The sequence below is a fragment of the Lithobates pipiens genome, unplaced genomic scaffold (assembly GCF_037356315.1).
Source record: "Lithobates pipiens isolate NorthernLeopardFrog02 unplaced genomic scaffold, aLitPip1_a1.2 Scaffold_3, whole genome shotgun sequence".
Classification (NCBI taxonomy): domain Eukaryota; kingdom Metazoa; phylum Chordata; class Amphibia; order Anura; family Ranidae; genus Lithobates; species Lithobates pipiens.
In genome coordinates, this window is record NW_027507790.1 from 147,486,780 (window position 1) to 147,513,948 (window position 27,169).

General features: G+C 46.2%; 1 protein-coding gene across 4 annotated transcripts in view; it reads right to left on the minus strand.

The window, feature by feature from the left end:
- Positions 1-19,288, minus strand: part of RHOBTB3 (Rho related BTB domain containing 3) — a 133,452-nt gene extending 114,164 nt beyond the window's left edge. The window contains exons 1-2 of one of the 4 annotated variants that reach the window (XM_077462367.1): positions 18,993-19,280; positions 3,263-3,440 (exon numbers count right to left, since the gene is read on the minus strand). In XM_077462367.1, coding sequence (XP_077318493.1) covers positions 3,263-3,440; positions 18,993-19,021 — 207 coding nt within the window. In that variant the 5' untranslated portion in view covers positions 19,022-19,280. Of the gene's footprint in view, positions 1-3,262; positions 3,441-18,992 lie in introns of all 4 variants that reach the window. The other 3 variants (XM_077462366.1, XM_077462364.1, XM_077462365.1) reach the window with 3 other exon arrangements.
- Between the last annotated feature and the right edge of the window lie 7,881 nt (positions 19,289-27,169).

Genomic DNA, 27,169 nt, shown 5'->3' on the forward strand with positions numbered 1-27,169 from the left:
TCTGACGACGCGGTCCGATAAGACTCATTCCGACGGATTCTCCGACCATGTGTACAAGGGCTTAGGGAGAGAGCTGTTGGAGAGAATCCGACAAGGTGCATGTAACTATGCATAACCAATGCCTAGAATTATTCTTGTAGGCTGAGTTTACATTAGCTGGAAAAGCAGGAGTTTCATGAGCGTTTTGAAGCTCCACGAATGCCTGTCAAAATTGTGTGCTGTGCCCAAGTGCTGTTCACATGGTTGCGTTAGCGCCATGTTGCATTGGGGTTGATTTACTAAAGGCAAATCCACGCTGCATTCGCTGTAAATTTGAGGGGAAGTGACAATGGAAACTATAATGTGGCAGCTTCTACCGACACTAGAGCTGCCCAATATACAATGACATTAATGCAGAGAGTTGTAGACTCACGCCACCTGAACTACTCTATGTGGGCCACCAGGCCTTAGCTTTATCATTTCCTAGAATCGGCATGTCTAAAAACTGTCTTTCAGAAACAGGGGTACAGTGAAGAGGATTTTCCTACACACACCATGCATTAACACACATTGGGGGTTATTTACTAAAGGAAAATCCACTTTGCACTGCAAGTGTACTTGAAAGTAAAATCTCTGTAGATCCGAGGGGTAGATCTGAAATGAGTGGAAGCTCTGCTGATTTTATCACCCAATCATGTACAAGCAAAAATGCTGTTTTTTATTTTCCTTGCATGTCCCCCTCGGATCTGCAGTGACTGTACTTCCAAGTGCACCTGTAGTCCAAAGTGGATTTGCCTTTAGTAAATAATTCCCATTGTGTCACAATTGACCCAGCATGTGTCGTTTCCCAGGCTTTGCTGCTTCTCAAGCGCTTTCATTTATGAAAACACACTGCAAATGCAACACAAATGCCCATATGGTGTTTACAGCACTTTTTAGGTGTGTTTACAAAGTGATACTAGCCTTTAGGACTCATTTAACTACCTGACATCCATGCTATGGCTGAATGATGGCCACAGTGTGGATGTGAATTCCCGGGAGGCCGTCATATGACGGCCTCCCCTGTGCAAGGTCCCTGCGGAGCGTGCTCTGATCACAGAGTCACTGAGACTCGGGTGATCACCGATCTGAGTAAGGGGCCAGTCCCGGCCCCTTACCATGTGATCAGCTGTCAGCCAATGATAGCTGATCACGTGATGTAAACAAAAGATCAGGCTGACAGCAGAAGAGGAAAAAAAAAGCCGATCACCGGCTTATCTTAAAGGGACATCGGTCCCTAAGAGGAAGAGGTAATTATGCCTCATTTATACCGACCAACAGTGCCCACAAGTGCCACCTATCAATGCCCACGAGTGCAACCTATTGATGCCCACAAGTTCCACCTATCGATGCCCACAAGTGCCACCTATCAATGCCCACCAGTGGTGCCAATCAGTGCCACCTAGAAGTGATGCCTATCAGTGTAATCGATCAGTGTCCATCACTGCCAACCATCAGTGCCCATCACTGCCACCCATCAGTACCACCTATCGTGCCCATCAGTGCCGCCTCATCAGCGTACATCAATGACAGACAAAAATTACCCGTTATAAAATTTTAAAACAAAAAAATGTTTTTTTTTTTTTATTTGGTCTTTTTGATAAAAAATAAATAAAAATGCACAGGTGATCAAATACCACCAAAAGAAATCTCTATTTGGGGAAAAAAAATGATAAAAATGTAATTTGGGTACAGTGTTGTATGACCGCGCAATTGTCATTCAAAGTGCATCAGCGCTGAAATCTGAAAATTGGTCTGGATAGGAGGGGGTTTAAGTGCCCAGTAAGCAAGTGGTTAAACAGGCAAAGAAATTTGAGCAACCATTAACACACCTAAAGCATTAAGATGCATTAATGGTGTGTTTTTGATACTTTTTTTTATGGGTTTGTGTTGTGTAAAAAACGCTTGCCAGATGCCCCTCCTTGTTGTTTTTTTTTTATATACTATCTTGTGTAGTTCTGCTTTCTAAATGCATCTCAAACATGCTATAGGGGTGTTTGCGGCAAAACCTGGGAAACGATACATGTTGAATCAATTTTGACAAAATGCAACACTAAGGCAACCACGTGAACACTGAGCGCCACATTGCATAGAATGTTCACAGGCATTCGTGGACCTTCAAGAATGCTCATGAAACGCCTGCTTTTGAAGCTAGTGTACACTTAGCCTAAGTGACGCAGAAAGTATAGAAGCCAGACACAAACAGACACCTAGCACTTTCAGAAGGGAATTAAGAAAGGTAGACCACAATTTCTTTAAAACATAAAAAACTCCTTCAAGGTAAGCAAGCAAGTCCTATGACTTTAAGGACAACAAGGTGATTTTAAATAAGTTAAAGTGATACTAAACACACAATGTTTCATTTACATTGTCCCTTTTGTTTCTGTATATGGATGATGGCACTGTAATTATTTTAAATTAAAAAAAAAGTACCCTTTTCCTAATTGATATACAGTTGTCACATGACCTAGATCTTTTCCAGCCTGTCTGCAGGGAAACTTAAGCAGAAGGAGCTTCTAGTCCTCTGTTGTTAGTCATATGTTAAAAATAAAAAAACAGCCTTTGGAATACAGAGTAAAAATAAATTAATAATATCAATAAATTGTTTTAAATTGGCATACAAATATATATTTGAAATCAAATCTTTATTATTTTGTGGAAATACCATAGTGTGGGCGGATTTCTGCCAGTCACGCCCATCCTGTGTCTTAGAATAAGAGCGAGGTGAAGCCTCCATCAATCTACATATAATATCCTGCCCCCATTGTGTAAACTGGTTAGTGGGAATGGAGGAGGAAGGAGGGAGTAGGCTATCATTTACCACTGTGTATATGCCCACATGTGTCCCTCTATAGTCACATGGGCTGCTCAGATGTGATAGGGAAGAAATTCTCAGCATAGAAACACACTGAAAACTGAGCATGTGCAGAGTTGCCACCACAGCTGCAAAACCCCTAGCTGAACTGGGGACATGAACAGAAGGTGGAGATAAAGAGCACCAGGATCAACCAGGTTTTTTGCAGAATACAGAAAACAAATCTTATAGTGAATGAATGAGTATGAACAGCATATAATACAGCATTTATTGATAGTTTTGTATGGTGTGGGTATAGTGACACTTTAAGTCATTATGACATTATTTCAGTTCTGTCGTTAGAGGTATTTGAAAGTTCTGCATTTGTACCCTGGGGCATATCATTAATGAGTAATGAATGCGGGCTGACTTGTATTATGAAACACTTACCCAGTCGGAATATTCATACACCGCTACCTGGACGTGACCCAGAACAATGCCTTGGTAGACCTTGAGACCTGGGTTTTCCTGTGTGTAAGATTCATTGGCTCTATGGCCAAGATAAAACGAGACCAGGCTTGAATGGTCTTCATTGTCCTCTTTCCCAAGTGATAAAATCCCAATTGACCTTAAACAAATATAATTGTTATTTACTCATTTTATTTGAGCAGTTTAAATAAATAGATAACTAAGCTGATAAAACAAATATTATCACAGTGTTATGTGTTTGAAGTCTGGGCAAGTCAAACAAGCATATAATGAAAAAGCATATTTTAACATGATCAATAGAGCCAGAGGTAAGGGCAGCTGAACTTAAGATGCAAATTTAGAGCTTTCTTTTAAACACCAAGCTTGGCAATACCCCTGACTCTGTAAAAAATAAATAAAGGCGCTGCCATCTAATGCCGCGTACACACGAGCGGACTGTATGGCGTACTTAGTCCGTCATACAATCCGACGGACAGTCCGTCATACTTTCCACTGAACGGACTTGACCACACACGGATGCACAAACAGTCCGTCTAAAGCTTGCGCGATGACGTGTACAGCACGTACGACGGGACTAGAAATAGGAAGTCCAATACACAGCAAAGCACCCTTCCGCCGTGTAAATCCTTTCTGGGCATGCGCCATTCTTAGTCCGTCAAACTAGCATACTGACGAGCGGATTGTCCGCTGAAACCAAAGTACGACGGACAGAATTTCGAAAAATCCGAAATTCTTAGTACGCCGGACTGCACGCTGAAAAAGTCCGCTGAAGCCCACACACGAGCAGACTGTCCGCTGAAATGTGTTTCGACGGACTAAGTACGCCATACAGTCCGCCCATGTGTACGCGGCTTTAGCCATTGTACACACGGTCGGACATTCCGACGGAAAATGTCAGATCGGACTGTGTTGTCAGATAATCCGACAGTGTGTGGGCTCCATCCATTTAGAGCTGGGCTATAAAAACTTTCCGACAACATGAACGATTGGACTTTGTCCGATTGTGTACGCAGCATAAGTGTACGTATTTATTAAATGAACAATAAAAACAATTATGATTGCACTCACAGGATGGTAGAGAAATTGGGTATATCATCAGCCACACAGCCACCCTCCATCGGAGGAGACACAGCGGCTGTACTCATCCTGTTTGCAGTGGGATATACAGAGTCTACCAAGCCATCCCTGGACAATTGGCCCTCTGGAATAGCTGTACAGACTGATTGATGGTATGCCCAATTTGCAACCTGTGAGTGCAGTCTTATTTATTTTTAAAGTTCATTTAATAAATAGATACACTTAGGCTCGGTTCACACAGGGGCGACACGAATTCAGGACGACTTTGTGAGGCTCGGTTCACACAGGGGCGACACGACTTCAGGACGACTTTGTGAGGCAACTTGGAGACAACTTGAACACGACTTTTAGACACGACCTGGGGCGACTTACAAGTCGCCCCAGGCCAGGCGACTTTTGCCGTGGCCAATCTGAGAATGAGCTCTGAAGGGGGAACTTCACGCCAAATTTTTTTCAGAAAGAGGTTCCCCCTCCGAGAGCATACCAGGCCCTCAGGTCTGGTATGGATTCCAAGGGGAACCCCCTACGCTGAAAAAACAGCGTGGGGGTCCCCCCCAGATCCATACCAGACCCTTATCCGAGCACGCTACCCGGCTGGCCAGGAAAGGGGGTGGGGACGAGCGGGCGCCCCCCCCTCCTGAGCCGTACCAGGCTGCGTGCCCTCAACATGGGGGGGGTGCCTTGGGGGAGGGGGGGCGTGCGGCCCCCCCACCCCAAAGCACCTTGTCCCCATGTTGATGAGGACAAGGGCCTCTTCTCGACAACCCTGGCCGTTGGTTGTCTGGGTCTGCGGGCGGGGGGCTTATCGTAATCCGGGAGACCCCTTTAATAAGGGGGCCCCCGGATACCGGCCCCCCACCCTATGTGAATGAGTATGGGGTACAATGCACCCCTACCCATTCACCTGTAAAAGAAAGTACAAAAAAAAAACACAACACACAAGATAAAATAGTTTATTGCACAGCTCCGGGGGTCTTCCGTCTTCGGGGGTCTTCTCGCCGGACTCCTCCGCTATCTTCTTCTTGCTCTTTTACTAGCGGAGGAGCCCGGCTTTCTTCCTCGCCGCCGCCCTCTTCTTCCGACTTCGGGGGTCTTGTCCCCCTCTTCGGTTCTTCTGCCGGGCCTCAGCGCCTTCTTATAGCTCTTTTACAGGCGGTGGCCCGGTCTTCTGTCGTCGCCGCCGCCGCCGCCTTCCGTTCTTCTTCTTCTTCTTCATCTTCTTCTTCTTCTTCTTCTCCTGGAGATGTTGACTCAACGCTCTCTCCGGCCGCAATGCCAGGGGCGCGCTGCGCGGCGACTTATATAAGGCCAAGGGGCGGGGTCATCGGTTGATGTCACATGGGTTGATGTCACATGGGTTGATGTCACATGGCGACAGTCCCAGCATCCTCCGGGACTGTGACATCGTAAGGGGGCGGAGTCACCATGTGACATCAAACCATGTGACATCAACCGATTACCCCGCCCCTTGTCCCTATATAAGTCGCCGTGCAGCGCGCCCCTGGCATTGCGGCCGGAGAGAACGTTGAGTCAACATCTCCAGGAGAAGAAGAAGAAGAAGAAGAAGAAGAAGAAGAAGAACGGAAGGCGGCGCCGGCAGCGACGACAGAAGACCGGGCCACCGCCGGTAAAAGAGCTATAAGAAGGCGCGGTGGCCCGCCAGAAGAACCGAAGAGGGGGACAAGACCCCCGAAGTCGGAAGAAGAGGGCGGCGGCGAGGAAGAAAGCCGGGCTCCTCCGCTAGTAAAAGAGCTAGAAGAAGATAGCGAAGGAGTCCGGCGAGAAGACCCCCGGAGCTGTGCAATAAACTATTTTATCTTGTGTGTTGTGTTTTTTTTGTACTTTATTTTACAGGTGAATGGGTAGGGGTACATTGTACCCCATACTCATTCACATAGGGTGGGGGGCCAGTATCCGGGGGCCCCCTTATTAAAGGGGGCTCCCGGATTCCGATAAGCCCCCCGCCCGCAGACCCCGACAACCAACGGCCAGGGTTGTCGGGAAGAGGCCCTTGTCCTCATCAACATGGGGACAAGGTGCTTTGGGGTGGGGGGGCCACACGCCCCCCTCCCCCAAGGCACCCCCCCATGTTGAGGGCACGTGGCCTGGTACGGCTCAGGAGGGGGGGGCCGCCCGCTCGTCCCCACCCCCTTTCCTGGCCGGCCGGGTAGCGTGCTCGGATAAGGGTCTGGTATGGATCTGGGGGGGCCCCCACGCCGTTTTTTCGGCGTAGGGGGTTCCCCTTGGAATCCATACCAGACCTAAGGGCCTGGTATGCTCTCGGAGGGGGAACCCACGCCAAATTTTTTTCAGAAATTTGGTGTGGAGTTCCCCCTTCAGAGCTAATAATTCTGTCAAAGTCGCCTCTGTACATACAGAGATCCGACTTGGAGGCGACCTTCATTGAAATCAATGGGTACTGTAAGGAAGGCAACGAGACACTTAGTAAGTGATCCAAACGCCACCTAGGCAGGACTGTCAAAATGGGCCAGACACATGGTAAACCCCAGGAGGAATCTCAGAAATGTTATGCTGTTAAAGACATAATTACAATGTTGTATGGGAAGGATAAGGCACAGGGCACAAATAGGATTCTCAAGAAATTGGGGATGGATGGAGAAAATGGGCTAAGTGTAGAAGGTTGGGAAGAAATAAAGAAAGACAGACAGGGAGAGATATTGCAGAACGGATGGGTATCACAAATACAATGTTTAATTAAGGTTTCCAACAGGGCCAAAGAGGAGGGATGGGAGTATTGTCAGGAAAAGGGTGGATGGGATATGAAGGTCCGACGCAAAAGTCTTCCTTCTGCTCCCGGCGATAGGGTAAATACGGGAGATACTCCACCTCCTTATAACACTACCACACCAGGTAATGAAAGACCAAAACTTTATCCTTCCTTAAGAGGAAGAGGATGGGTATGCCGAGTATGCGGTATCCAGAACCCAGACTGGGCACAGGAATGTGTACATTGCGGCGCTCAAAGACCAGAGCCCGTAGCTCCAGTCCATAGTCGGACTAGGGTAATACAAGTAAATAATCCAGATGCGGGTCAAGCAGGACAGCCACCTACAGTGACCCGACAAGTCGTTCTGAGGACATGGACACCTTGGTCGGCTGACACTCTTATGGCATTAATACAGAATGCTCCTGATCCCGTAGCAAAACCTGCCGCATTCTGTAGATTCGTGACACAATTACTAGACACACATGAAGCAACTTGGCAAGATGGGGAAGATATATGTAGACATAAAATGACACTAACGATGTTTAATCAATTTATGAATGAAATTGCTCCACATAGACCACAAGGGGATCCAGCGGCAGATCCGCCAGGAGTACACCCTCGTCATATAGATTCTAGACCCCTGTTTATAGCTCAGTTACGAGAATTTTGCCAAGGGAAACAGCAGGAAAGGGGTTCGACAGCGCCCATAAAACAGGCCCCAGGTCAGACTGTTACAGAATTTTACCTCAACATGGAAAGCATGATGGCTGACGAAGGTCTAGATTTAGCCTTACCCGTCACCATTAGGGCTTTCAATCGACAGTTTATGGAAGGACTAGTACCCCAAATAGGTGACAAACTGAAGGCATGTACTCCCGAATGGAGAGCCATACGGGACAGAGGAACATTGTTGCAGAAAGCACAAGGCATAGAGGCTGATTTAGCAGAAACTAAACCCAGAAGGACACCGGGAGTTAACACTGTTGCCCGGGTCAATGAAGGAGGGAATTCCTCCCGTAAACCTCTTACCTGTTATTACTGCAACAAGGTGGGACATATAAAAAAAGACTGTAGGAAAAGGATAAAAGACGAACAGGAAGGAAACACGGACAGAGACACGAGGGACTACAGACAGAGGCGTACCAATGATAGGGACGATCCGACCGCATGACTTGCCCCAGTCCTAGCTGAATCAGAGAACAAAATGCTCCACATGTTGATGAAGGTGGAAGGTAAACATATTCCTTGTTTGGTTGACACAGGAGCGTCACGCAGTCTGTTGTCTGATTCAGTAGTCCCTCCACACATGACGTCCCGTGACACCATACCCATAAGTGGTTATGACGGTCTTCTGACTGATGCCCCGCTGACTAAACCTTAAAAAGGTAAAAATAGGGGGAATGGCTACCACCTGACACTTGTGTATTGTTGCAATATGTAGATGGCCTATTGTTATGTTGTCCGGATAACGATACTTGTTTAAAAGCCACTCTATCATTGTTACAATTCCTGGCTGAAAAAGGGTGCAAGGTGAATAGAACTAAGTTACAGGTATGTCAGAAAAAGGTTGTCTTTTTGGGCCACTGTATATCCCAGGGTACTCGACATCTCACTGAAGACCGAGTCCAGGCCATAAGACAAATGAATATCCCACGCAACTTTAAGCAACTTCGTATGTTTCTGGGAATGGTATCATATTGTAGACAATGGATACCACATGCCAGTTCTCTGATGCAGCCATTATATGATTGCTTGAAAATAGTACCCTATGTACTCACAGAAGCAGGTCATGAATCTTTTAGCACCTTAAAAAGGTTACTAATTTCGGCACCTGCGATCGGGATCCCTGATTATACCAAAACATTTCATTTGTACATTGCTGAAATCACGGGACACGCAACAGGGGTGTTGACACAACAACACATCAAACAAAGGCCGGTAGCATATTTCTCGGCGGCTCTCGATCCTGTCTCTAGAGGATCACCGTCCTGTGTACGAGCAGTTGCAGCAGTGTCAATTATCATTGACAAATCCTCAGAAATTGTCTTAGACAATCCTGTAGTGGTACATACCACACATGACATACACGCCATCTTATCACAGGTCCAACCAAAACACATATCAATGGCAAGGCAGCTGCGTCTACAATGCACTTTGCTCCTACCCCCCAATGTTACCTTTCAGCGATGCACTTCTTTTAACTTAGCACAGCTTTTACCATTACAGACAGATTTGACAGGGGGGAGTAATGATGATAATGATGTAGATACAGCACAAGATACTCAGGATTCTGACACACTTTCATTTCATGACATAACATCTGATGAACACGATTGTTTTCAACTTATGGAACAAGAAACCACGGGGTTCCCACATGTCACAGACACACCCATTGCAAATGCAGAACACACACTGTACATAGATGGTAGTAGATTTGCCGATGACAAAGGTAAATATCACACAGGTTATGCTGTGGTAACGGACACACAGGTAATTGAGGCAAAGTCACTACCAGCACACTTGTCGGCACAAGAAGCGGAACTAACCGCTCTAGAGAAAGCCCTAGAACACTTGGAGGGACAAGAAGGGAACATTTACACTGATTCCGCATACGCCTACGGTGTGGCACATGATTATGGCCACATATGGAAAGCTAGAGGTTACCTTACAGCAGCAGGCACACCTGTTAAACATGGTGAAGGAATCAAAAGAGTCCTGAACAATCTTCAAAAGGTTATAAGAGTAGCCATCATGAAGATAGCGGCACACACGAGCGCAAAAACAACTGAGGCAAAAGGAAACGCATTTGCAGATTTAACTGCAAAGAAGGCAGCTCTAGGGGAAGTAAGCCCTGAGACCTTAGCCACGGTACAGGTGAGTATGCCCGAAACCACATGGCAGCAGCTAATGGAACTACAGGAACAAGCAGGGGCTATTGAGAAGGACCGTTGGGTTAAAGAGGGAGCTGCACTAGGCCTTGACAATGTATGGAGAGAAGGAGACAAAATATGTCTACCCGGTTCTCTATACCCAGCAATGGCAGCGGCTGTTCACTTACCCACTCATGTCAGCTCCAATTCTATGTATAGGATTGTAAGCCAAGGATGGCTAGCCCCTGGATTCAGTAGTACTGCAAGGAACTACTGTGCTGCATGCCAAATCTGTCTGATTAATAACCCAGGACAGAGAGTGAAAACCCCACGTAAACATCAGTTCCGGGCCCAATATCCTTTTCAGAGACTGCAGATTGACTACATACAAATGCCTAAGAGCGGCCCCTTTGAATTTGTTCTCGTGTGCATCTGCCTATTTTTCAGGCTGGTCCGAAAGTTATCCTGTGAAATCAGCTACGGCAAAAGCCACCGCCAAGAAACTGATTACTGAGCTGATACCTAGGTTTGGTCTCCCAGAAACAATAGAATCAGATAGGGGGACACATTTCACGGGAGAAATAATGCAAAATGTGATGGCAATGTTAGGGGTTCAACAAAGTTTTCATACTCCTTACCACCCACAGAGTTCAGGATCAGTAGAAAGAGTAAATGGTACAATCAAGCTGAAAATACAAAAAGCTATGCAGGAGTTGAACAAACCATGGCCTGAGTGCCTAGCTTTAGCTTTGTTCTCTATTAGGTACACCCCAACAGGAAAAACAGGGTTATCCCCATATGAAATACTGTTTGGAAGTGCACCTAGATTAGGTTTATATTTTCCTCAAAGTATGCAATTACAATGTGATAGTTTAACTACGTATGTAATACAGTTGCAACAGCGTCTGACTAAAATCCACAAGAGTGTGTATTCTTCTCTTCCAGACCCTAATTCTGTCACAGGTACACACGATCTACAACCAGGAGACTATGTGTATGTAAAGAAACATACCAGAAAGACACTGGAACCAAGGTTTGAAGGTCCTTTCCAGGTGCTATTGATTACAGCAACCTCAGTGAAATTGGAAGGGAAACCTACCTGGATCCACGCTTCTCATTGTAAAAAGGAGCCAGTTGGCAAATGACAACATGTATCTTTTTATTGTTTCAGTAATTCTGGCTAATAGTTTGGTTACCTCACAGAATAAAATACACAAGGATGAAGGATTTTCTAAAAAAATGTTATTACTGAAGTTTAAATATGCTTATGCCCAGAAGTCAGGATATGAGAAATGTTGGATTTGTAGCAAATTACACCCCAGCACAGCAAGTATACCACTGATGGCAGTTCCTATAAACTATACTGACCTTGCTAACAGTAGCATTAACAATTAGAATTACATGAATTAGCAATTGAAAGTATGAGTGCAGCACTGACAGGACTCTGTGAAACTACTGAGGACTATGAGTGCTGTACTTGGATACATAATACCAGTATTGAGGTACCTGATTATTATGACATCATTGCACAACACCGTACGGAAGTAAAGAATTTACAAGAGAAGGCCCGAAATATTGGTCGCGACTGGGATCCGTTTGGTGGAACTTTTAGTTTCTCAGGGTTATTCTCTTGGGTTAAGAAGGCAGCAATGACGATTATAGTGGTGCTCTTATTCGTATTTTTCTTTTATGCATGCTTTAAGTTGTTTATGTGCTTTTGCAAGAAAGCCAAGGTAAATGATGCGGAAAAGATGGAACTTTTGTGAAGATAGGTAGATTTAGTTTCTTGACATCACCCATCTGTCAGAAAAGCCACTCTTCCTGAATTTTAGATGTTGGTACTGTCCAGGGGGATGGGTGTATACCCCTCTGACAACTCGCGGTCAGGGAGAGTACTCTGGATATAGGCTGACTAGAACTTGTTCAGGTGGACCCAGGGCAAGAGGGAGGGGTGATGTCAAAGGGGGAAATGTAAGGATTAAGGGGTGTCAAAACAAAATGGTTGACCTTATGTTTTACTAAATGCTTGTATTTTTCTATCCTTCTCTTAAAAATAAGGATTCGTCATCTTTAGTCACGTACGCATAAGGAGAGGCCGCATCAGCCCTAAAAAGCAGTCTACGCCCAGAAGATTGTCTTATCAGCTGATAACACCCGGAGAATTGTCTTTCCTTTGCAAAAATGTTGTTTTTTTTACATTTGCTGATGTTTGCCCTTTTCTGTCTATAAAAGATGTAATAAAGAAGCCTCAGAGCCACAGTCAGTCAGAGACAGTCAGAGTTAACGACGGACTTCTGAGCAGAAATACTGAATATCTCCGTGTCTCTTTGCTCGGATAAGAACTCTAACTAACAATTGGGAAACGGTAACATAACCTGACAAATAGGTGACTTGTTGAGGTCACACCTAACAGTACAAGTCGCCTACAAGTCGGATTGAAGTAGTACAGGAACTTCTTTTTGAAGTCGGAGCGACTTCAGTAGCGTGCATTAAGACAGCTCTCATTCACTTACATTGATTTTTAAATGTTGTCCGACCTGAGGCGACTAGGGGCGACCTGAAGTCGGATCTGAGTCGCCCCTGTGTGAACCGAGCCTTAGATGGTGGCACCTTTGTTTCCTCTTGTTTTTACAATTTATAGAGGAGATACAATATCCTAAGAAGAAGTGCAGCAGCCATAACTATTGTGGACTTAATTTGTACCTCATTTACCATATAGACTTAATGTTTTTTGTGGGAGTTCTTCCCACCCTCTGTTTGTGCTATTTAACTTTTTTTCTCTTAATACCCCTGACTCCAATGCCTTAATATTTTTAACTTTGTGAATATTGCCTGGCATCATTCACATCTATACAATGAGCAGACAACCCTGGCTCTAGTCTTTTTCATGCTTATCTTTGTGGAAGAATGGACAAATGAAAAGCCAATGTTCCCAATGAATGATTGTCAGGGTTATCTATTATAGGAAAGCATTTGTGTGCACCAGGTACTCATTGTTGCCAAATCTATTCATTTGTTGCAGACAAGCTGTCTTACATTTAATGTATTTCACATTGAAGTACACCTATCAGAAAAAAAGACATCCTCAATCCATTGTCCTTGTCTTGTTCTAGGCACCTTCCAGTGTCTATTATGCCGTGTACACACGACCGTACTTTGACGGACTAGGTCCGACATCTTCCTTATGTACAACTCTGGTTTGTCTTCTCTTCTTTATGTACAACTCTGATTGATCTCACTCCCGACTGCTGACAGTCTGTGATAGAAAAGCAAAAGCCCCTTAAGGACTAGGAACTCTCAGTTCCTTCGGAAAGTATCACAAACAATGTTGTAGGTTACATACAGGAGTAACTCCAACTCCACCGTAGACACTGATCCCAGTTCTACTGACTGCAGGAACTACTAGCTCACCTGGCTGCTTCTTCATTAGCCCACCTGTCGGCTACTAAAGATCTCTCAGGGCAAAGGAAAGATTTAAGCCCAACACTTCCAAAAAGGCTTGCTACATGCTACATTCTTTCCCTTTGCAAGTTCCTGACTGTGCTGTTGTACTCACACTGTCCTCCTTGCTCTCGCTGTTTCTTAGGATAAGATTCTCTTTCAAACTGTGATGCTGTCAGAATCCTCCCAATCAAGCCCAAGGCAGAGCACCCCCCCCCCCCCCACCCATGGCTGAGGTTCTCCTCAAGGGCCACTGAGAGTCTCCTCAGCACTTAATCTTCCTCCCAACTCCCCTGATAGCATGACTCATCCATATTTAAGGGCTGGCTTAGCCACTATGCCAGGCTCACTGCCTGGGGATAGGCCAAATTTCCCTAAGTGTGTAGATCAACCCTCCTGGCCTCCGCCCTCTAGTTTCCAGAAGGTCCTCCAACCTTCCAGTACCAGGGGGAGGCGCCAGAGACCTGCCTATATGAGTCATCCAGCCCTGAACTGCGGCAGACTCATTTTACCATGAGCCAAAATATAAATGATATAAATGGGTCTGGCTACTGACTGCTCAGGTGGTTAAAAAGGTTATGGGATATGCAGAGTGTGGTGGGTTGGTGATTTTTCTATCAATTATACCTTGTGCAAAGTCCCAGTTTAAGGAGAGAATTACATCTTACAACGTGTCTTTGCTTGATGCATTTTCCACTGAAATCATAGTACATCCCAACACATGCTTTAACCACTTCTGGACCACGCACTCCGATGTATGTCCTTACTTTGAGGATGGATATTGTTGTTATGGCAGCAGCTAGCTGCCATAACCCCAGTATTCCCATGTTTGGTCGGGGGTCCGGTACAAGATAAAAGTGGTCTTATCAGCGGATACGCCGCAAGATCACTTTTATCAGTGGCAGGAGAGGGGCCCCCCTCCCACCACGATCCGGTGCCCTCCGCCGCTTACTGGAGCCATCGGCAGCGACGGAGGCAATCGGATCCTTCCCGTGGCTGTGCATGGAGACGTGTGAGGGGAAGGTGGCCCTCGCCCATCTCTATGACACTGTAGGCGCGATTGGTAGAGCAAGAGCAATAATTCTAACCCTAGACCTCCTCTGTAGCGCAAAACATGGAACCAGTAGAATCTTTTAAATGTCACCTATGGAGATTTTTAAGGGTAAAGGGTTGTTGCCATTCCACGAGCGGGCACAATTTTGAAGCGTGACATGTTGGATATCAATTTACTTGGCATAACATTAACTTTCACAATATAAAAAAAAAATGGGCTAAGTTTACTGTTGTCCTTTTTTAATTCAAAAAAGTGTATTTTTAATTCAAAAAAGTGTATTTTTTAAAAAAAAAGTGTGCTTGTAAGACCGCTGCGCAAACACGGTGTGACAGAAAGTATTACAACGACTGCCATTTTATTCTCTAGGGGGTTAGGGAAAAAAATTATAATGTTCTAAGGGGTTCCAAGTAATTTTCTAGCAAAAAAAAAAACAACTGTTTTTAACGTGTAAACACCACATCTAAAAAAGAGGCTCGGTCCTTAAGTGGTTAAAATGTGCATCATGACGCACAATGATAACATCAATGACACATCATAACAAAAATAAATATACAATGACACATGCCAGTTTGTATTATTATGTATATTGATATCCAATACAAAGTGCATCACAAAACACTTTGAAAATGTTCAGCAACGCATGTGCTAACAAGCGTTAACATGCATTCTAATGCCATTTCATTGATTTTAATAGAAAATTAATTGGGGGGGGGGGGGGGACATAGATGTGATTCTAGCCTAAGGATTACAGGGATTAGAACACCTATTAGGTTTATATTGCCCTCTCTGCCCCCATTAGGGAGATTCACCCTCTCTATGTGTCCTGTTTGCAATTATGATTAAAAATGAAAGAAAATTCTAAAGATTGGATTGTCTCCAGAAAGGTAACAGAGGGAAAATATGCCAATGGGGACACTAGTTCTGGTGATCTGGGGGGCCACAAGGGATTCCCCATATTTGCAGGGGTTTTCTCTCACTTCCTGTTTTGGCTATGGGACAGGAAGTGAATGCAAATCTTCTCAGTTGGACACATATGATAAATAAACCTGACAGGGCTTATAACCCTTCTTACTCTATCCAAAATGGAAAAAAAATGTGACTATAGTTCTACCTTAAGACCTTCACACCAGCATTTATGAATATAAGAGTGTCTTTGACTGTCTATGGATTGCTTTTCATTTTAGAAATGAATGGGTATTCCTGCTAGGTATAGTTTGTTTCAATGCAAAGTCTTCCAGTGTCCCTGATCTTCTCCAACCATCCCCTTTCCACTTGTAACGTTTGGCCATCCAGCGTTCCAAAAATCTGACAGCAGAGTTGCAGGATATCATATCACACCTGCTGGACTGACCGCCCTGCTAGATCTATGAGTTTCCTCACAATAGCAGTAAATGGAGATTTCACAAGCTGCAGTTTGCTTGGGGAGGTAGATGAGATTCCTTATTCATGTTGAGCCACATCACTAGTCAGTTTACATGGTGGTCTCCTTATGCCACATATTCATTGTGAATGGTGATGTACTCCAAAACAATGTACAAGCGCCTGTAAATGACGCCAGCAATAAATTAAATCTGGAGATTATTGCTGCTGTCCTCAGAGTCTGAAAATGCTAGTTGCCTGGCTCTCATGCAGATTAATAAGCTTTTTACATTTTAAGTCACCAACCTAGAACATGCATTTAGATCATGAGTTATGATCGTACTGTGACATTTGCTGCATGCCTATTACATGTGAGCGACAATTTCCAGAAGTAGGTCAGCAATGGCAAATCACATATTTCAAAGTACAGACTTCCTTTAAATGCACTCTTCCATCCTCTCTACATGCTGCTATGATAGGCAAAGAGCAATTCCTATTTAAAACTAGATGGAGCTTATGTATCTCAGCATAGTATAGAACACGTCAATAAATCAGGGACATGCGGTGAGGTCAGTGGCTGGTGAGGCACTGGCTAGTATCAGAGCCAGATACACACAGGTTACATAGACCGCAAATGTTACAGTGAGAACAATAATTCTAGCACTAGACCTCCTCTCTAACTCTAAACATGTAACCTGTAAAAAAAATTAAAGCGTCACCCATGGAGATTTTTAAGTACTGAAGTTTGGCGCCATTCCACAAGTGTGCACAATTTTAAAGTGTGACATGTCAGGTATCTATTTACTCGATATAACAACATCTTTCATAGTATACAAAAAAAAAAAAATGCTGCGCAAATACTGTGTACCATAAAAAGTTGCAATGACCCCCATTTTATTCCCTTGGGCGTCCTCTAAAACAATATATATATAATGTTTGGGGGTTCTGAGTATTTTTCTAGCAAAAAAATGATTTTTACATTAGAAGGGACGTGTCAGAATTGGCCTGGGTGGCAAGGGGTTAATTACCATACACACTGCCTCCCCTGCACATCCCTGTAATAAAAGAGAACCAATTACAGGAAAATATTCTAAAGTAAGGGAGTTCCAATAACTTTAATGAAATGCACTACAGATAACTGCAATGAAATGCACTACAACTTTTTTTTTTAGATTGGATGGAGGAATTTGCTAGATTTCTTTTGTTATCAGGCTGAATGAAAGAAATCTTTGGGTGTATGGCCTGCCTAAAGCCTCGTACCCGCTCTTAGATTTTCGGACGTCCGAACGTCTGATTATTGTGGCGTGCTAGTCTCATGTCGAAAGTGAAGAGGTTACTCACAATACAACATTTTTCGGATGACAGAAAACATCAGAAGTGACGTCATGTGTTGAATAGTTATGTATGTATTTTTTCATTTCTGAGCATGCGTAGTCTTGCTCTTACGTTTTTTTTCCGTATAAAAAACGTACTAATGAAACGAAAATCAGACGTTGAGTTCACATCCAACAACATTTTTTATAGTCTGCACATCCAGCTTTGGCTGACGAAAATTCGGCTGTCAAAAGCACCATACTAACAATCCTAAAATCTTCAGACAGCTCGCCGTACAAATTTTTCCATCCGATTTTCATATCGTGTGTACGGCCCTTAAGATTCCTTTTGTTCACTGGCTAATTCACAGAATTTGCTTGCTAAAAGCATGCATGGACAAATCTGCAGTGCTGGTGTTTCATCACATATGGCGACCCATCACATTTGGCTACCTGCTGGAGTGCACATGCGCAACGCCGTCATATGCGTTCCTGTGGCAATCTGCACTTGCACAGAATTTTGTGGCCACACCCCTGAGTCCAGGTTCAATCCCCACTATCCAAGTGGACATAGAGTTATATTATAATTATGCAAAGCGTGGCGAGCGGCCCTGTGGCAAAGTCATCTTACAACAGTGTTGGAACGCATATGGCGGCGTCGCGCATGCGCACTCCAGCGGGTAGCAAAATGTGATGGGTAGCTGAATGTGACGTGACACTGGCTATTGTATTCCGACAGCTAACATCCATGGCTGTCAGAATGCCTGATCACTGCCTTCATCTGATTGGATACTGGCGCTGTTCGGACGAGAATTTTTTTACCCGGCTCCACTTGTTTAAAGTCTGAAAAACCTTGCCAAGCCAGGTGGTGCTGGCAGGGAACTCCATGGAATAAATTTTGGCAGATTCAATAGAAATTGGGTGAAATTTGCATGGCCAGCTTACCAACATGCCGTGTGTTATTTGCACATGGCAGGTGACTATAGAAGCCAATATATTTTTCTTTGGATGTTACCATTAGGAATGTTGTAGCATGTAGAATCACCAGCGTGCCCTTGTTTTCTTGTTGTCAGCTCTAACTACAGACCAGTATACAGCACACGTCATCATCCTAGTCAAACTTTTACCTCTTTTATAAAGTGGAATGTGCCAAGTGAAGGCTTTATAAAATGACACATTATAAAGAATGACACTTTTATTACTGCTCTCCAATTCTAATCTTCATGGAGAATAGCGTGCAATCACTGCTATAAAAATACAGCTAATCTGTCCAGGATTGAAACTTTTCAGCCGATCGCACCAGTGCACGGTACTATGTAGTAAACCCCTTTTATATACAATGTACTCCAAACTAAATTATTGAAATATAAATTTTCTACTTAATTAAAGTAGTCGTTGAGCCTTGTATTGTGTTAGTTATTGAATAATGCAGAAAGTTTGTAGTTTAAGTGATACAGCTTTCAGGCTAACTTAGGCCCCTTCATCAGGCTTTTTAAATTTGTAATGTATAGATCCCGATACAGGGATCTAGTTTATTTTGAAAGCTTGCATCTTTAATAAGGCAAGGGTATTACTTAAACTCCAAACGTTCTATTTCATTAGCTAAGGAAATATCTATTTTAGCTTTAACATGCTTGATTGCTACAGTTAAATCTAACGTTTCTAAAACTGGGGCACCCTTAGAATGATCCCATGATGATGAACCCCTCATTATCATCATGCACACAAAGATTCTTGCCATGCAGGGGAGAGGTCCACCCTGCCATTTGCTAAGCAGTATTGTCTGTGTGCCTCTCAGCTAGAACACATATACTAGTTTACCCCTAGATACCCCCTTAGATTGACTTACATTTCTGAGTGGCGGAGCTCCCAGCTCATCACATTGCTCAATGTACAGTCCTGGTTGCAGTAAAGTGAATAGGAGAGGCGATCACAAGTCCTGTGTGGGTTAATGTTCAGCCTGTTTTGCTCAGCCCTGATTGTAGCTGCTGCCCTCCCCAACCAGAAAATCCCAATACTAGCAGATCCCAATGCAGCACACACTGCCTGCTCAGTCAGCAAGAGCCCTGGACAGCTGTGTGTGGGCAGATGACATGAATGCTGCTAAACAGTCCCAGTACAATCGCCTTGTTGTATCATAGATGTGAAAAGCAGTACTGATTAGTATGCCAAGAGCTGTGCTGACAAAATCTTTAGCTGCTACAGAGGGGAGTGACTATCAGTGTGCTTCTACTTTCATTTGCAAGACTATTGAGAGCTGATATTTGATTGTATAATCTTCTTTACTCTGGCCATACACTTCAATTTTATTATCTGAACAATGCGCAATTCAAACAGCAATTGAAAACGCATCATTTTCTCTCCAATCCATTTAGATCAGATGCAAGCAAATGTGGCCCTACCCCCATAGGAGCTGCTGATTAGGATGTGTCCTCTGTTCTTTGCCTTCACCTTTTACAAAAACCTCAGCTCCTCTAAGGCATCAGGTTATACAAATACAGGTACGCGGGAGGTGGCCTCCCTCGGTACAGAAAAGGCCTTTGATACTATTGAATGGCTCTTTCTGTGGGAGGTCGACTCCCTTTCCCTCTCTCAGGCCTTGTTTGCCATAGCCATTGAGCCTATTATGGAAGGCCTACATACATGGGCGTCCGCAGAACTTTTTCCAAGGGGGGGCATCATTTTAGGGTCATTCATGCTCCGCCCCTTTTTGACAATCTCATGAAAATCTTTCCACTGGTAATACATATGTGTTATATAACAGATAATTCATCTTCACTTTGTATTGGAAGTTACTCTGGTGGCTGCGTACCATGCCCATATAGCCTAGAGAATGTACATCTTTTTACATTGCAATACATCTGTTGTGGCCATATTTTGATCTCATACTGTCACTGTATAGACTGTTTTCATAAAGATAAAAATATGGCAACAACAGATGTATTGCAATGTAAAAAGATGTACATTCTCTAGGCTATATGGGCATGGAAAAAATTTCATACCAGCCTCACAGCATTATTATACCAGCCCAACAGCATAACGTCATTATTTTCTTGTTCATGAAAGGGAAAACCATACATTTTACCAGTTAATAGTGGTAAGTGATCAATCATCAAGGGGGGCCCCAGGAACTCAGAACGTGGGGGGGGGCCACCTTCTGCAGAAAGAATACTCAAAGGTAAGGGGGATGGGTTACTACTATAAGGAGGAAACCCTTTATATCAGTGCCCCTTACATTATCGTATTCACTCCCCCTTACATCAGTGACCCCCCCCCCCCGACTGGCCTGGCGGTGCTTTCACTGACCTCCTCTCAGGTGCACTGTGCAGGGCTCAGTTAGTCGGCTCCAGCTTGCTGGCTCTGGTTTTATCCTATAGTCTCCTGTCCACAGTCCGCACAAGTCTGACCTCTCCCATGACCCCCATCCTGGCTGTGCTCCCACTCTTGACTCCTCTCCAGACTCCCTCAGAGACTGCAGACATGCTACAGGAGATGGTCAGAGACTGCAAACTTGATGCAAGAGCTCAATGCAGCCTCACCAGTGCCCATCAAATGCAGCCTCACTGTGCCCACCAATGCAGCCTCACTGTGTCCATCAAATGCAGCCTCACTGTGTCCATCAAATGCAGCTTTACTGTGCCGTGAATGCAGCCTCACTGTGTCCATCATTGCTGCCCCTCCTGTGCCCCATGTCCCAGTCTGCAGTCCCTGTCTGTGGGAAGGTGTGTTGTTGATGCTTGGTATGGTACCTTGCATGCCAGCAGGATATCCATGATGGCCAGCAGCAGGCAGGGTCTGTTCTCGTTTTGGATGGGGACTGTGCTCCTTCCAGAGGATCTGTCTGCTGTGAGATAGAGTGGTCCCTGGCCACCTGGACCTTCAGCTGTCCTCATTTTCCAGCCCCAGTCAGCCTGTCCTCTGGTCCTGGGGAAGTGGAGAGCACTGGGTGGGAGTTGGAGAGAAGGGGGAGCAAAGAGTACTGGCGGGGTTGGAGAACACATGGGTGGGGGCAAAGAGCGAGGTGGAGTGGAGATCACAGGGGTGGGGAGCAGAGAGTGCTGGGGGGGAACTTGAGAGCACTGGGGGGGCCAATAAGAACAGGGGTAGAGAGCACGGTAGGCTGAGAGCACTGGGGGGGCTAAGAGTGTGGGGTGGTGAAGAGCACTGGGGGGGGGGGAGAAAAACAGGGGTGGAGAGCACGGGGGCTGGAGAGTACTGGGGGGTACAAAGAGCAGGGGGGAGTGGAGAGCAATGGGGGGAGCTTGAGAGCACCAGTTGGGGCCAGAAAGAACAGGGGTGGAAAGCACGGGGGACTGGAGAGCACTATGGGGGGTGGAGAGCACTGGTAGAATTGGAGAGCACATGGGTGGGGGCAAAATGCAGGGGGAGTAGAGAGTACAGGGGTGGGGAGTGGAAAGTGCTGGGGGGAGCCAAAAAGAACAGGGGTGGAGAGCACGGAGGGTAGAGAGCACTGGTGGGGCTGGAGAACACCAGGGGGGCAGAAAGAACAGGGGTGGGGAGAATGGGGGGCTGAAGAGCACTGGGGTGGGGGCTGGAGAGTGATGGGGAGAGCTGAAGAGCACTGGGGGGGAGAAAGAACAGGGGGGAGATCACTGGGGGGAGTGGAGAGCATTGGGCGGAGAGCACTGGGGGGAAAGAACAGGGGGAGAGCACTGGGGGGGAGAGGAGAGCACTGGAGGGGAGGAGAGCACTGGGGGGGGGGGAAGAGAGCACTGGGGGGGAAGAGCACTGGGGGGGGAAGAGCACTGGGGGAGAGCAAGGGGGAAAGCACCAGAGGGAGTGGAGAGCACTGGGGGGAGGGAAGAACAGGGGGCAGAGCACTGGGGAGGAGAACAGGGGTAGAGCACGGAGGGGGGAGGACTGGGGGGAGTGGAAAGCACTGTGGAGGGGGAACGGGGGGAGCACTGGGCGGAGTGGAGAGCACTGGGATGGTGGCTAGAGAAGGATGGGGAGAGCTGGAGAGCAGGGGGGGGGCAGCAAGAACAAGGGAGGAGAAAACTGTGGGGGGGCAGGAGAGTGTGGTGGAGGAGAGTACTGGGGGGGGGACAAGGGGGAGAGCACTGGGGGGAGTGGAGAGCATTGTGGGGGGGCACTGGGGGGTGAACGGGGGGAGTGGAGATCACTGGAATGGTGGCTAGAGAAGGAGGGGGAGAGCAGGGGGAGAGCAGGGGGGGCAGCAAGAACAGGGGGGGAGAGAACGGGGGGGCAGGAGAGTGTGGTGGTGGAGGAGAGCACTGGGGGGGGGGGGGCAGGAGAGTGTGGTGGTGGAGGAGAGCACTGGGGGGGGCAGGAGAGTGTGGTGGGGGAGGAGAGCACTGGGGGGGGGCAGGAGAGTGTGGTGGGGGAAGAGAGCACTGGGGGGGCAGGAGAGTGTGGTGGAGGAGAGCACTGGGGGGGGGCAGGCAGGAGAGTGTGATGGTGGAGAGCACTGGGGGGGCAGGAGAGTGTGGTGGAGGAGAGCACTGGGGGGGGGGCAGGAGAGTGTGGTGGAGGAGAGCACTGGGGGGGGGCAGGAGAGTGTGGTGGTGGAGGAGAACACTGGGGGGGGGGCAGGAGAGTGTGGTGGAGGAGAGCACTGGGGGGGGGGCAGGGAGCACAAGGTGAACTGGGGACAGTAAAATAAGTTGGATAGGAGACCCCCTGCAGCCCCCACCCATCCTCCTATCCAGGCACTGTGGCACACAGGGCGGGCTGTACCTGCAGCATCTCCTCCTATGGATAAAAGTGCTGGCTGGCAGAGGAACGGCGGCGGTCGCTCTGTAACATGGCCCTGCCCCCCCAGACCGGCTCGTGTGATAGTAGAGAGAATCAACATTACGCCTACTATCAAACAAGCAGGTCGGGGGGGGGGGGGCCATGTTACAGAGTGGCTGCCGAACACAGAGGCAGCCCGCTCTGTGATCCAGAGGAGAGAGCGGAGGATGCAGCCGCCGGCGGACTCAGTAAAAAAAATGCAGCATGGTGGCGGCAACACCTTGGGGATTCCAGGGGGGCGCAATTGGCCCCCCTTGCCCCCTGCTGCGGACGCCCATGCCTACATACTTCCTTGCATATCAGGGGTCTACACATTGGCTAGCTGGGAGAGAGGGTAGCCCTGTTTGCAGAAAATATACTCCTCTTCCTTAACTATGCAGGTCCTTCCTTACAGGGTGCCCTTCAAGTTCTATACTTTTTTTTCCCCTGTTTATGCCCTGAAGGTCAACTGGACCAAATCCTTCCTGTCTCCTATTGACCCTGCCGCCCAAGCCACAGCCCCTCCTGACTTACATCTACAATGGGTTGACCAATTAAAATACCTTGGGGTGGTAATTTCCCACCAGGCCTCATATATTATGTCATATTAGTTCCTATACAACCCTCTGTGCGCATTTGTGTACTTGGGCCTGTTGAAACACATTATTCCCACTGCGGCTGAATGTACACTGGCCAACCTACTTCTTTTATGCCAGGAAAGCTATAGCTGCTGGTGCTGTGACTATACTTCCTGAGTGCATTTATGGAGGCTATGTGAGTTCTAGACCAACTGGGTATGCGCTGTCCAAAAGAAAAGGAGAATGGTGGAGAAGGAGGTAGAGGAACACAGGAGACTTGCAGAATAATTATTACAGGAGGGGCAGTCCTTTGATGTGTTCTTCTGCCAGCTAACGTTGGGGCCTTTTAAGAGATTTGGTGCATTTAACACAGTCACAGTTAAAGCGGTTCTTCACCCTAAAGGGGAAGTTCCGCTAATCTGATCCCTCCCCCCCTCCGGTGCCACAATCGGCACCTTTCAGGGGGGAGGGGGTGCAGTTACCTGGATAATCCAGGTATCTGCACCCACCCCGTCCACCGCCCCCGTTGTGTTCTGGGAAACACACAGTTCCCAGGACACAGCGTGGGACCAGAAGAGACGCGCAGCGTGACTCGCGCATGCGTAGTAGGGAACCGGGCACTTCCCGATTCCCTGACAGAGGATGGTGGCGGGGGCAGCAGCGAGACGAGTGATCGCTCGTCATCTGCCGCCGACATCGCTGGACCCTGGGACAGGTAAGTGTGATTTTATTAAAAGTCAGCAGCTGCAATATTAGTAGCTGCTGGCTTTTAATATTTTTTTTTTTAGGTGCAGAACCACTTTAACCTGCATGCAGTATAGATACAGCATAGGTATGGTACAGATGCAAGGTAGATGTGGTTCAGATGCAGTAAAGGTTTGGTAGAGTGCAGTCTAAGCTCCTGTACACACGGTCGGAGATTTCCACAACCAAATCCGTAGGATTTTGTCCGTCGGATCTTGTCTATTGCATACACACGGTCGGACAAAGTTGGCGAAAAATCTGATCTTTCAGAACGTGATGACGTAATTTTGTTACAATGGGACTACATTCAGGCTAGTAGCCAATAGCTTTGATGTAGGAATTTGATCTGAGCATGCGTGGCACTTGGTCTGATCAAAATTCTCTACACATGATCGGAGTATGTCCGACCGGCCCAGTTGGTCGGGAAATATTTCCAACATGTTGGAATATTGGGTCCGACGGATATTCCGACGGAATCAGTCCGATGCATACCACACACAGTCGGATTATCCGACGACATGGTCCGATAGGACACATTCCGACGGATTCTCTGACCGTGGATTGCTCCCAGCTAGCAATATCAGCTATGGGTGAATAGCCCCACTGAGGAAGTTCTGATGAACATAACATGTATGGGGAGGAGCTATGTAAGGATGACATCACCCGCTGCCATCCTTTAAACTAACAGCACACGGTCGTGCTACATGCCTGTATCGTTTTAATCAATGTGAGTAGTCCCCTTAGGACACAAATACATTTTAATGTTTGCACAGTGAGCACTTAGATCTCCTCTTTTTTCCATATACATACAGTCTGATGCCCCCATTGAGAATATCGATCTGAAGGAGAAATTCTAATTGATTTGTTTCTGCTACCTACCTTTTGTGCGGGACCTGCTTGCATGATTACCTGTTCAGGAGTCCATGCCTAGAGGGGAGCGCAGAACTTAGATCAAAGGTGGAGGGTCTGTCACCATTATTGAAATTGCTGATCTTCATTGGTGGAGTCATTTTTCTAAGACTTGTAGTTCACCAGCATCTTGGGCTATATACTATATTTATTGCTATATTGAGCTGCACTTCTTTTTCTTTTGAAAGGAACCTCTTGTCTAAGTTAATTTACTGTCCACTGATCAACAAAGCATTGTTAGGTTAAGCTTAGACATACACAGGGCCAGATTAACATAGGGGCTATTGGAGCTGCAGCTCCAGGCACCTTACCTAAAGGCCCCTTTCACACTGAGGCGCTTTGCAGGCGCTAGAGTGCTAAAAATACCGCCTGCAAAGCGCCTTCAAATAGCCGCTGCTGTATCTCCAGTGTGAAAGCCAGAGGGAGCGGTGCGCTTGCAGGATGCTGAAAAATGTCCTGCAAGCCGCATCTTTGGTACGCTGTAGGAGCGGTGTATTTAGCGCTCCTAAAACACCCCTTCCCATTGAAAAGAATGGGGCAGCGCTCCAAACCCGCCTGCAAAGCGGCAGGTTTTAACCCTTTTTCGGCCGCTAGCGGGGGTTAAAACTGCTAGTGGGCGAAAAGCGCTGCTAAAACGACGCGCCCAGTGCCTCAGTGTGAAAGTAGCCTAAGATAGGCCCATTTGCAGAAAAAAAAAACGACTTTGAGGGCCATGGCTCGGTGACCCCAAATTTGGGGGGGGGGGGGGTGATGTAGCTGAAGACCTACCTCACAACTGATCAAAATTTGGGGCTCCTATCATCTATAGTTCCAGAGATATGGGGCTCCTTGCACCGCCTGTCAAACACGCCTATTGATTTCAATGGGGCCACACTGCAACTGCAAGCCAAACAATTTAAAAATACCATTCAGCAATGTAAAAAAAAAAAAACAGTAGACAGCAGTATTACCTCATGAACGCCTGTCAGCTGCTGCTACACCACTCCTTGAAAAGCAATTCACCACAGATCACTTTTCGGAGGGCAGTAAGCAAATGTGAAAGAAACTTGAAACACATCATCCATTTCACACTCACCACCAACCAGGTCAGTCCCCGGCCACTTACCATGTTAGCCACCTCCTTTCAACTAATATCACAGGTGACCATTTCCCAACCTGCAGATGACAGACCCTACTCCAAAAGATATCACGCTCAGTTACTCCCCCCACCGCTGATTGATATCCCTCCATGACCATCTCACACCCCCCCCTTTTTTTTATTTATACCTTTTATTCACTTTTTTCATATATTTTGATATATCTTTACATTTTTCATTTCTCACACAATCACATCTGGTCACGTGTATTTCCACACATTTACATAATTTTTTCATTTTTTGTGACACATTATTATCTACCATTGAGTATTACCTTCTTTATTTTTATTTCAAAATGATATTCACCAATGTCTTATAAACGGTGTTTATTCATTCACTTAATTTTCATTTTGTTATCATGGGGGTTTCAATTATTTCCAATATTTGATTATTTTAATCACTTAACCAATCATTTCAATTATTCAATTGGAGATGGTACTTAATAAACTGTTTGTGCTGTGATTGTTTGCTATGAATAAGCACTACAGCTATTGCGAAACATCAGCAATTTTTCCTTGTTTGCTGTGTTTGTTGAGCTGTGATGTGATTTTCCAATAAAAGAAAGTGGTCTTCTGAAGAGTGCGGCAGTCCAGAGCTTGTTTTTCATCTGTTGCTAGTGGTAATAGCCAGCACCTGTGGCTTCCCATTGGAGGAGACAGTTTACAGCCTGCATGTGTGCTCCTGGATCGGTGAGATCCCTTCTCCTTCACACCCCCCTGCTGACAGACCTCTCTCCCCAACCTGTCCCCACACAACCTCTCACCTGCTGACCTGTGGATGGGGGAATCACTCCTGCAGTGTGCATTGTATTCTACTAGTAGGGAGCCTTCCCTACCCACAGAACACAATGATCAGTGTTGCTAACTATAGCTGGCAGCACTGATTGTTTTGGGAGAAAACCTGAC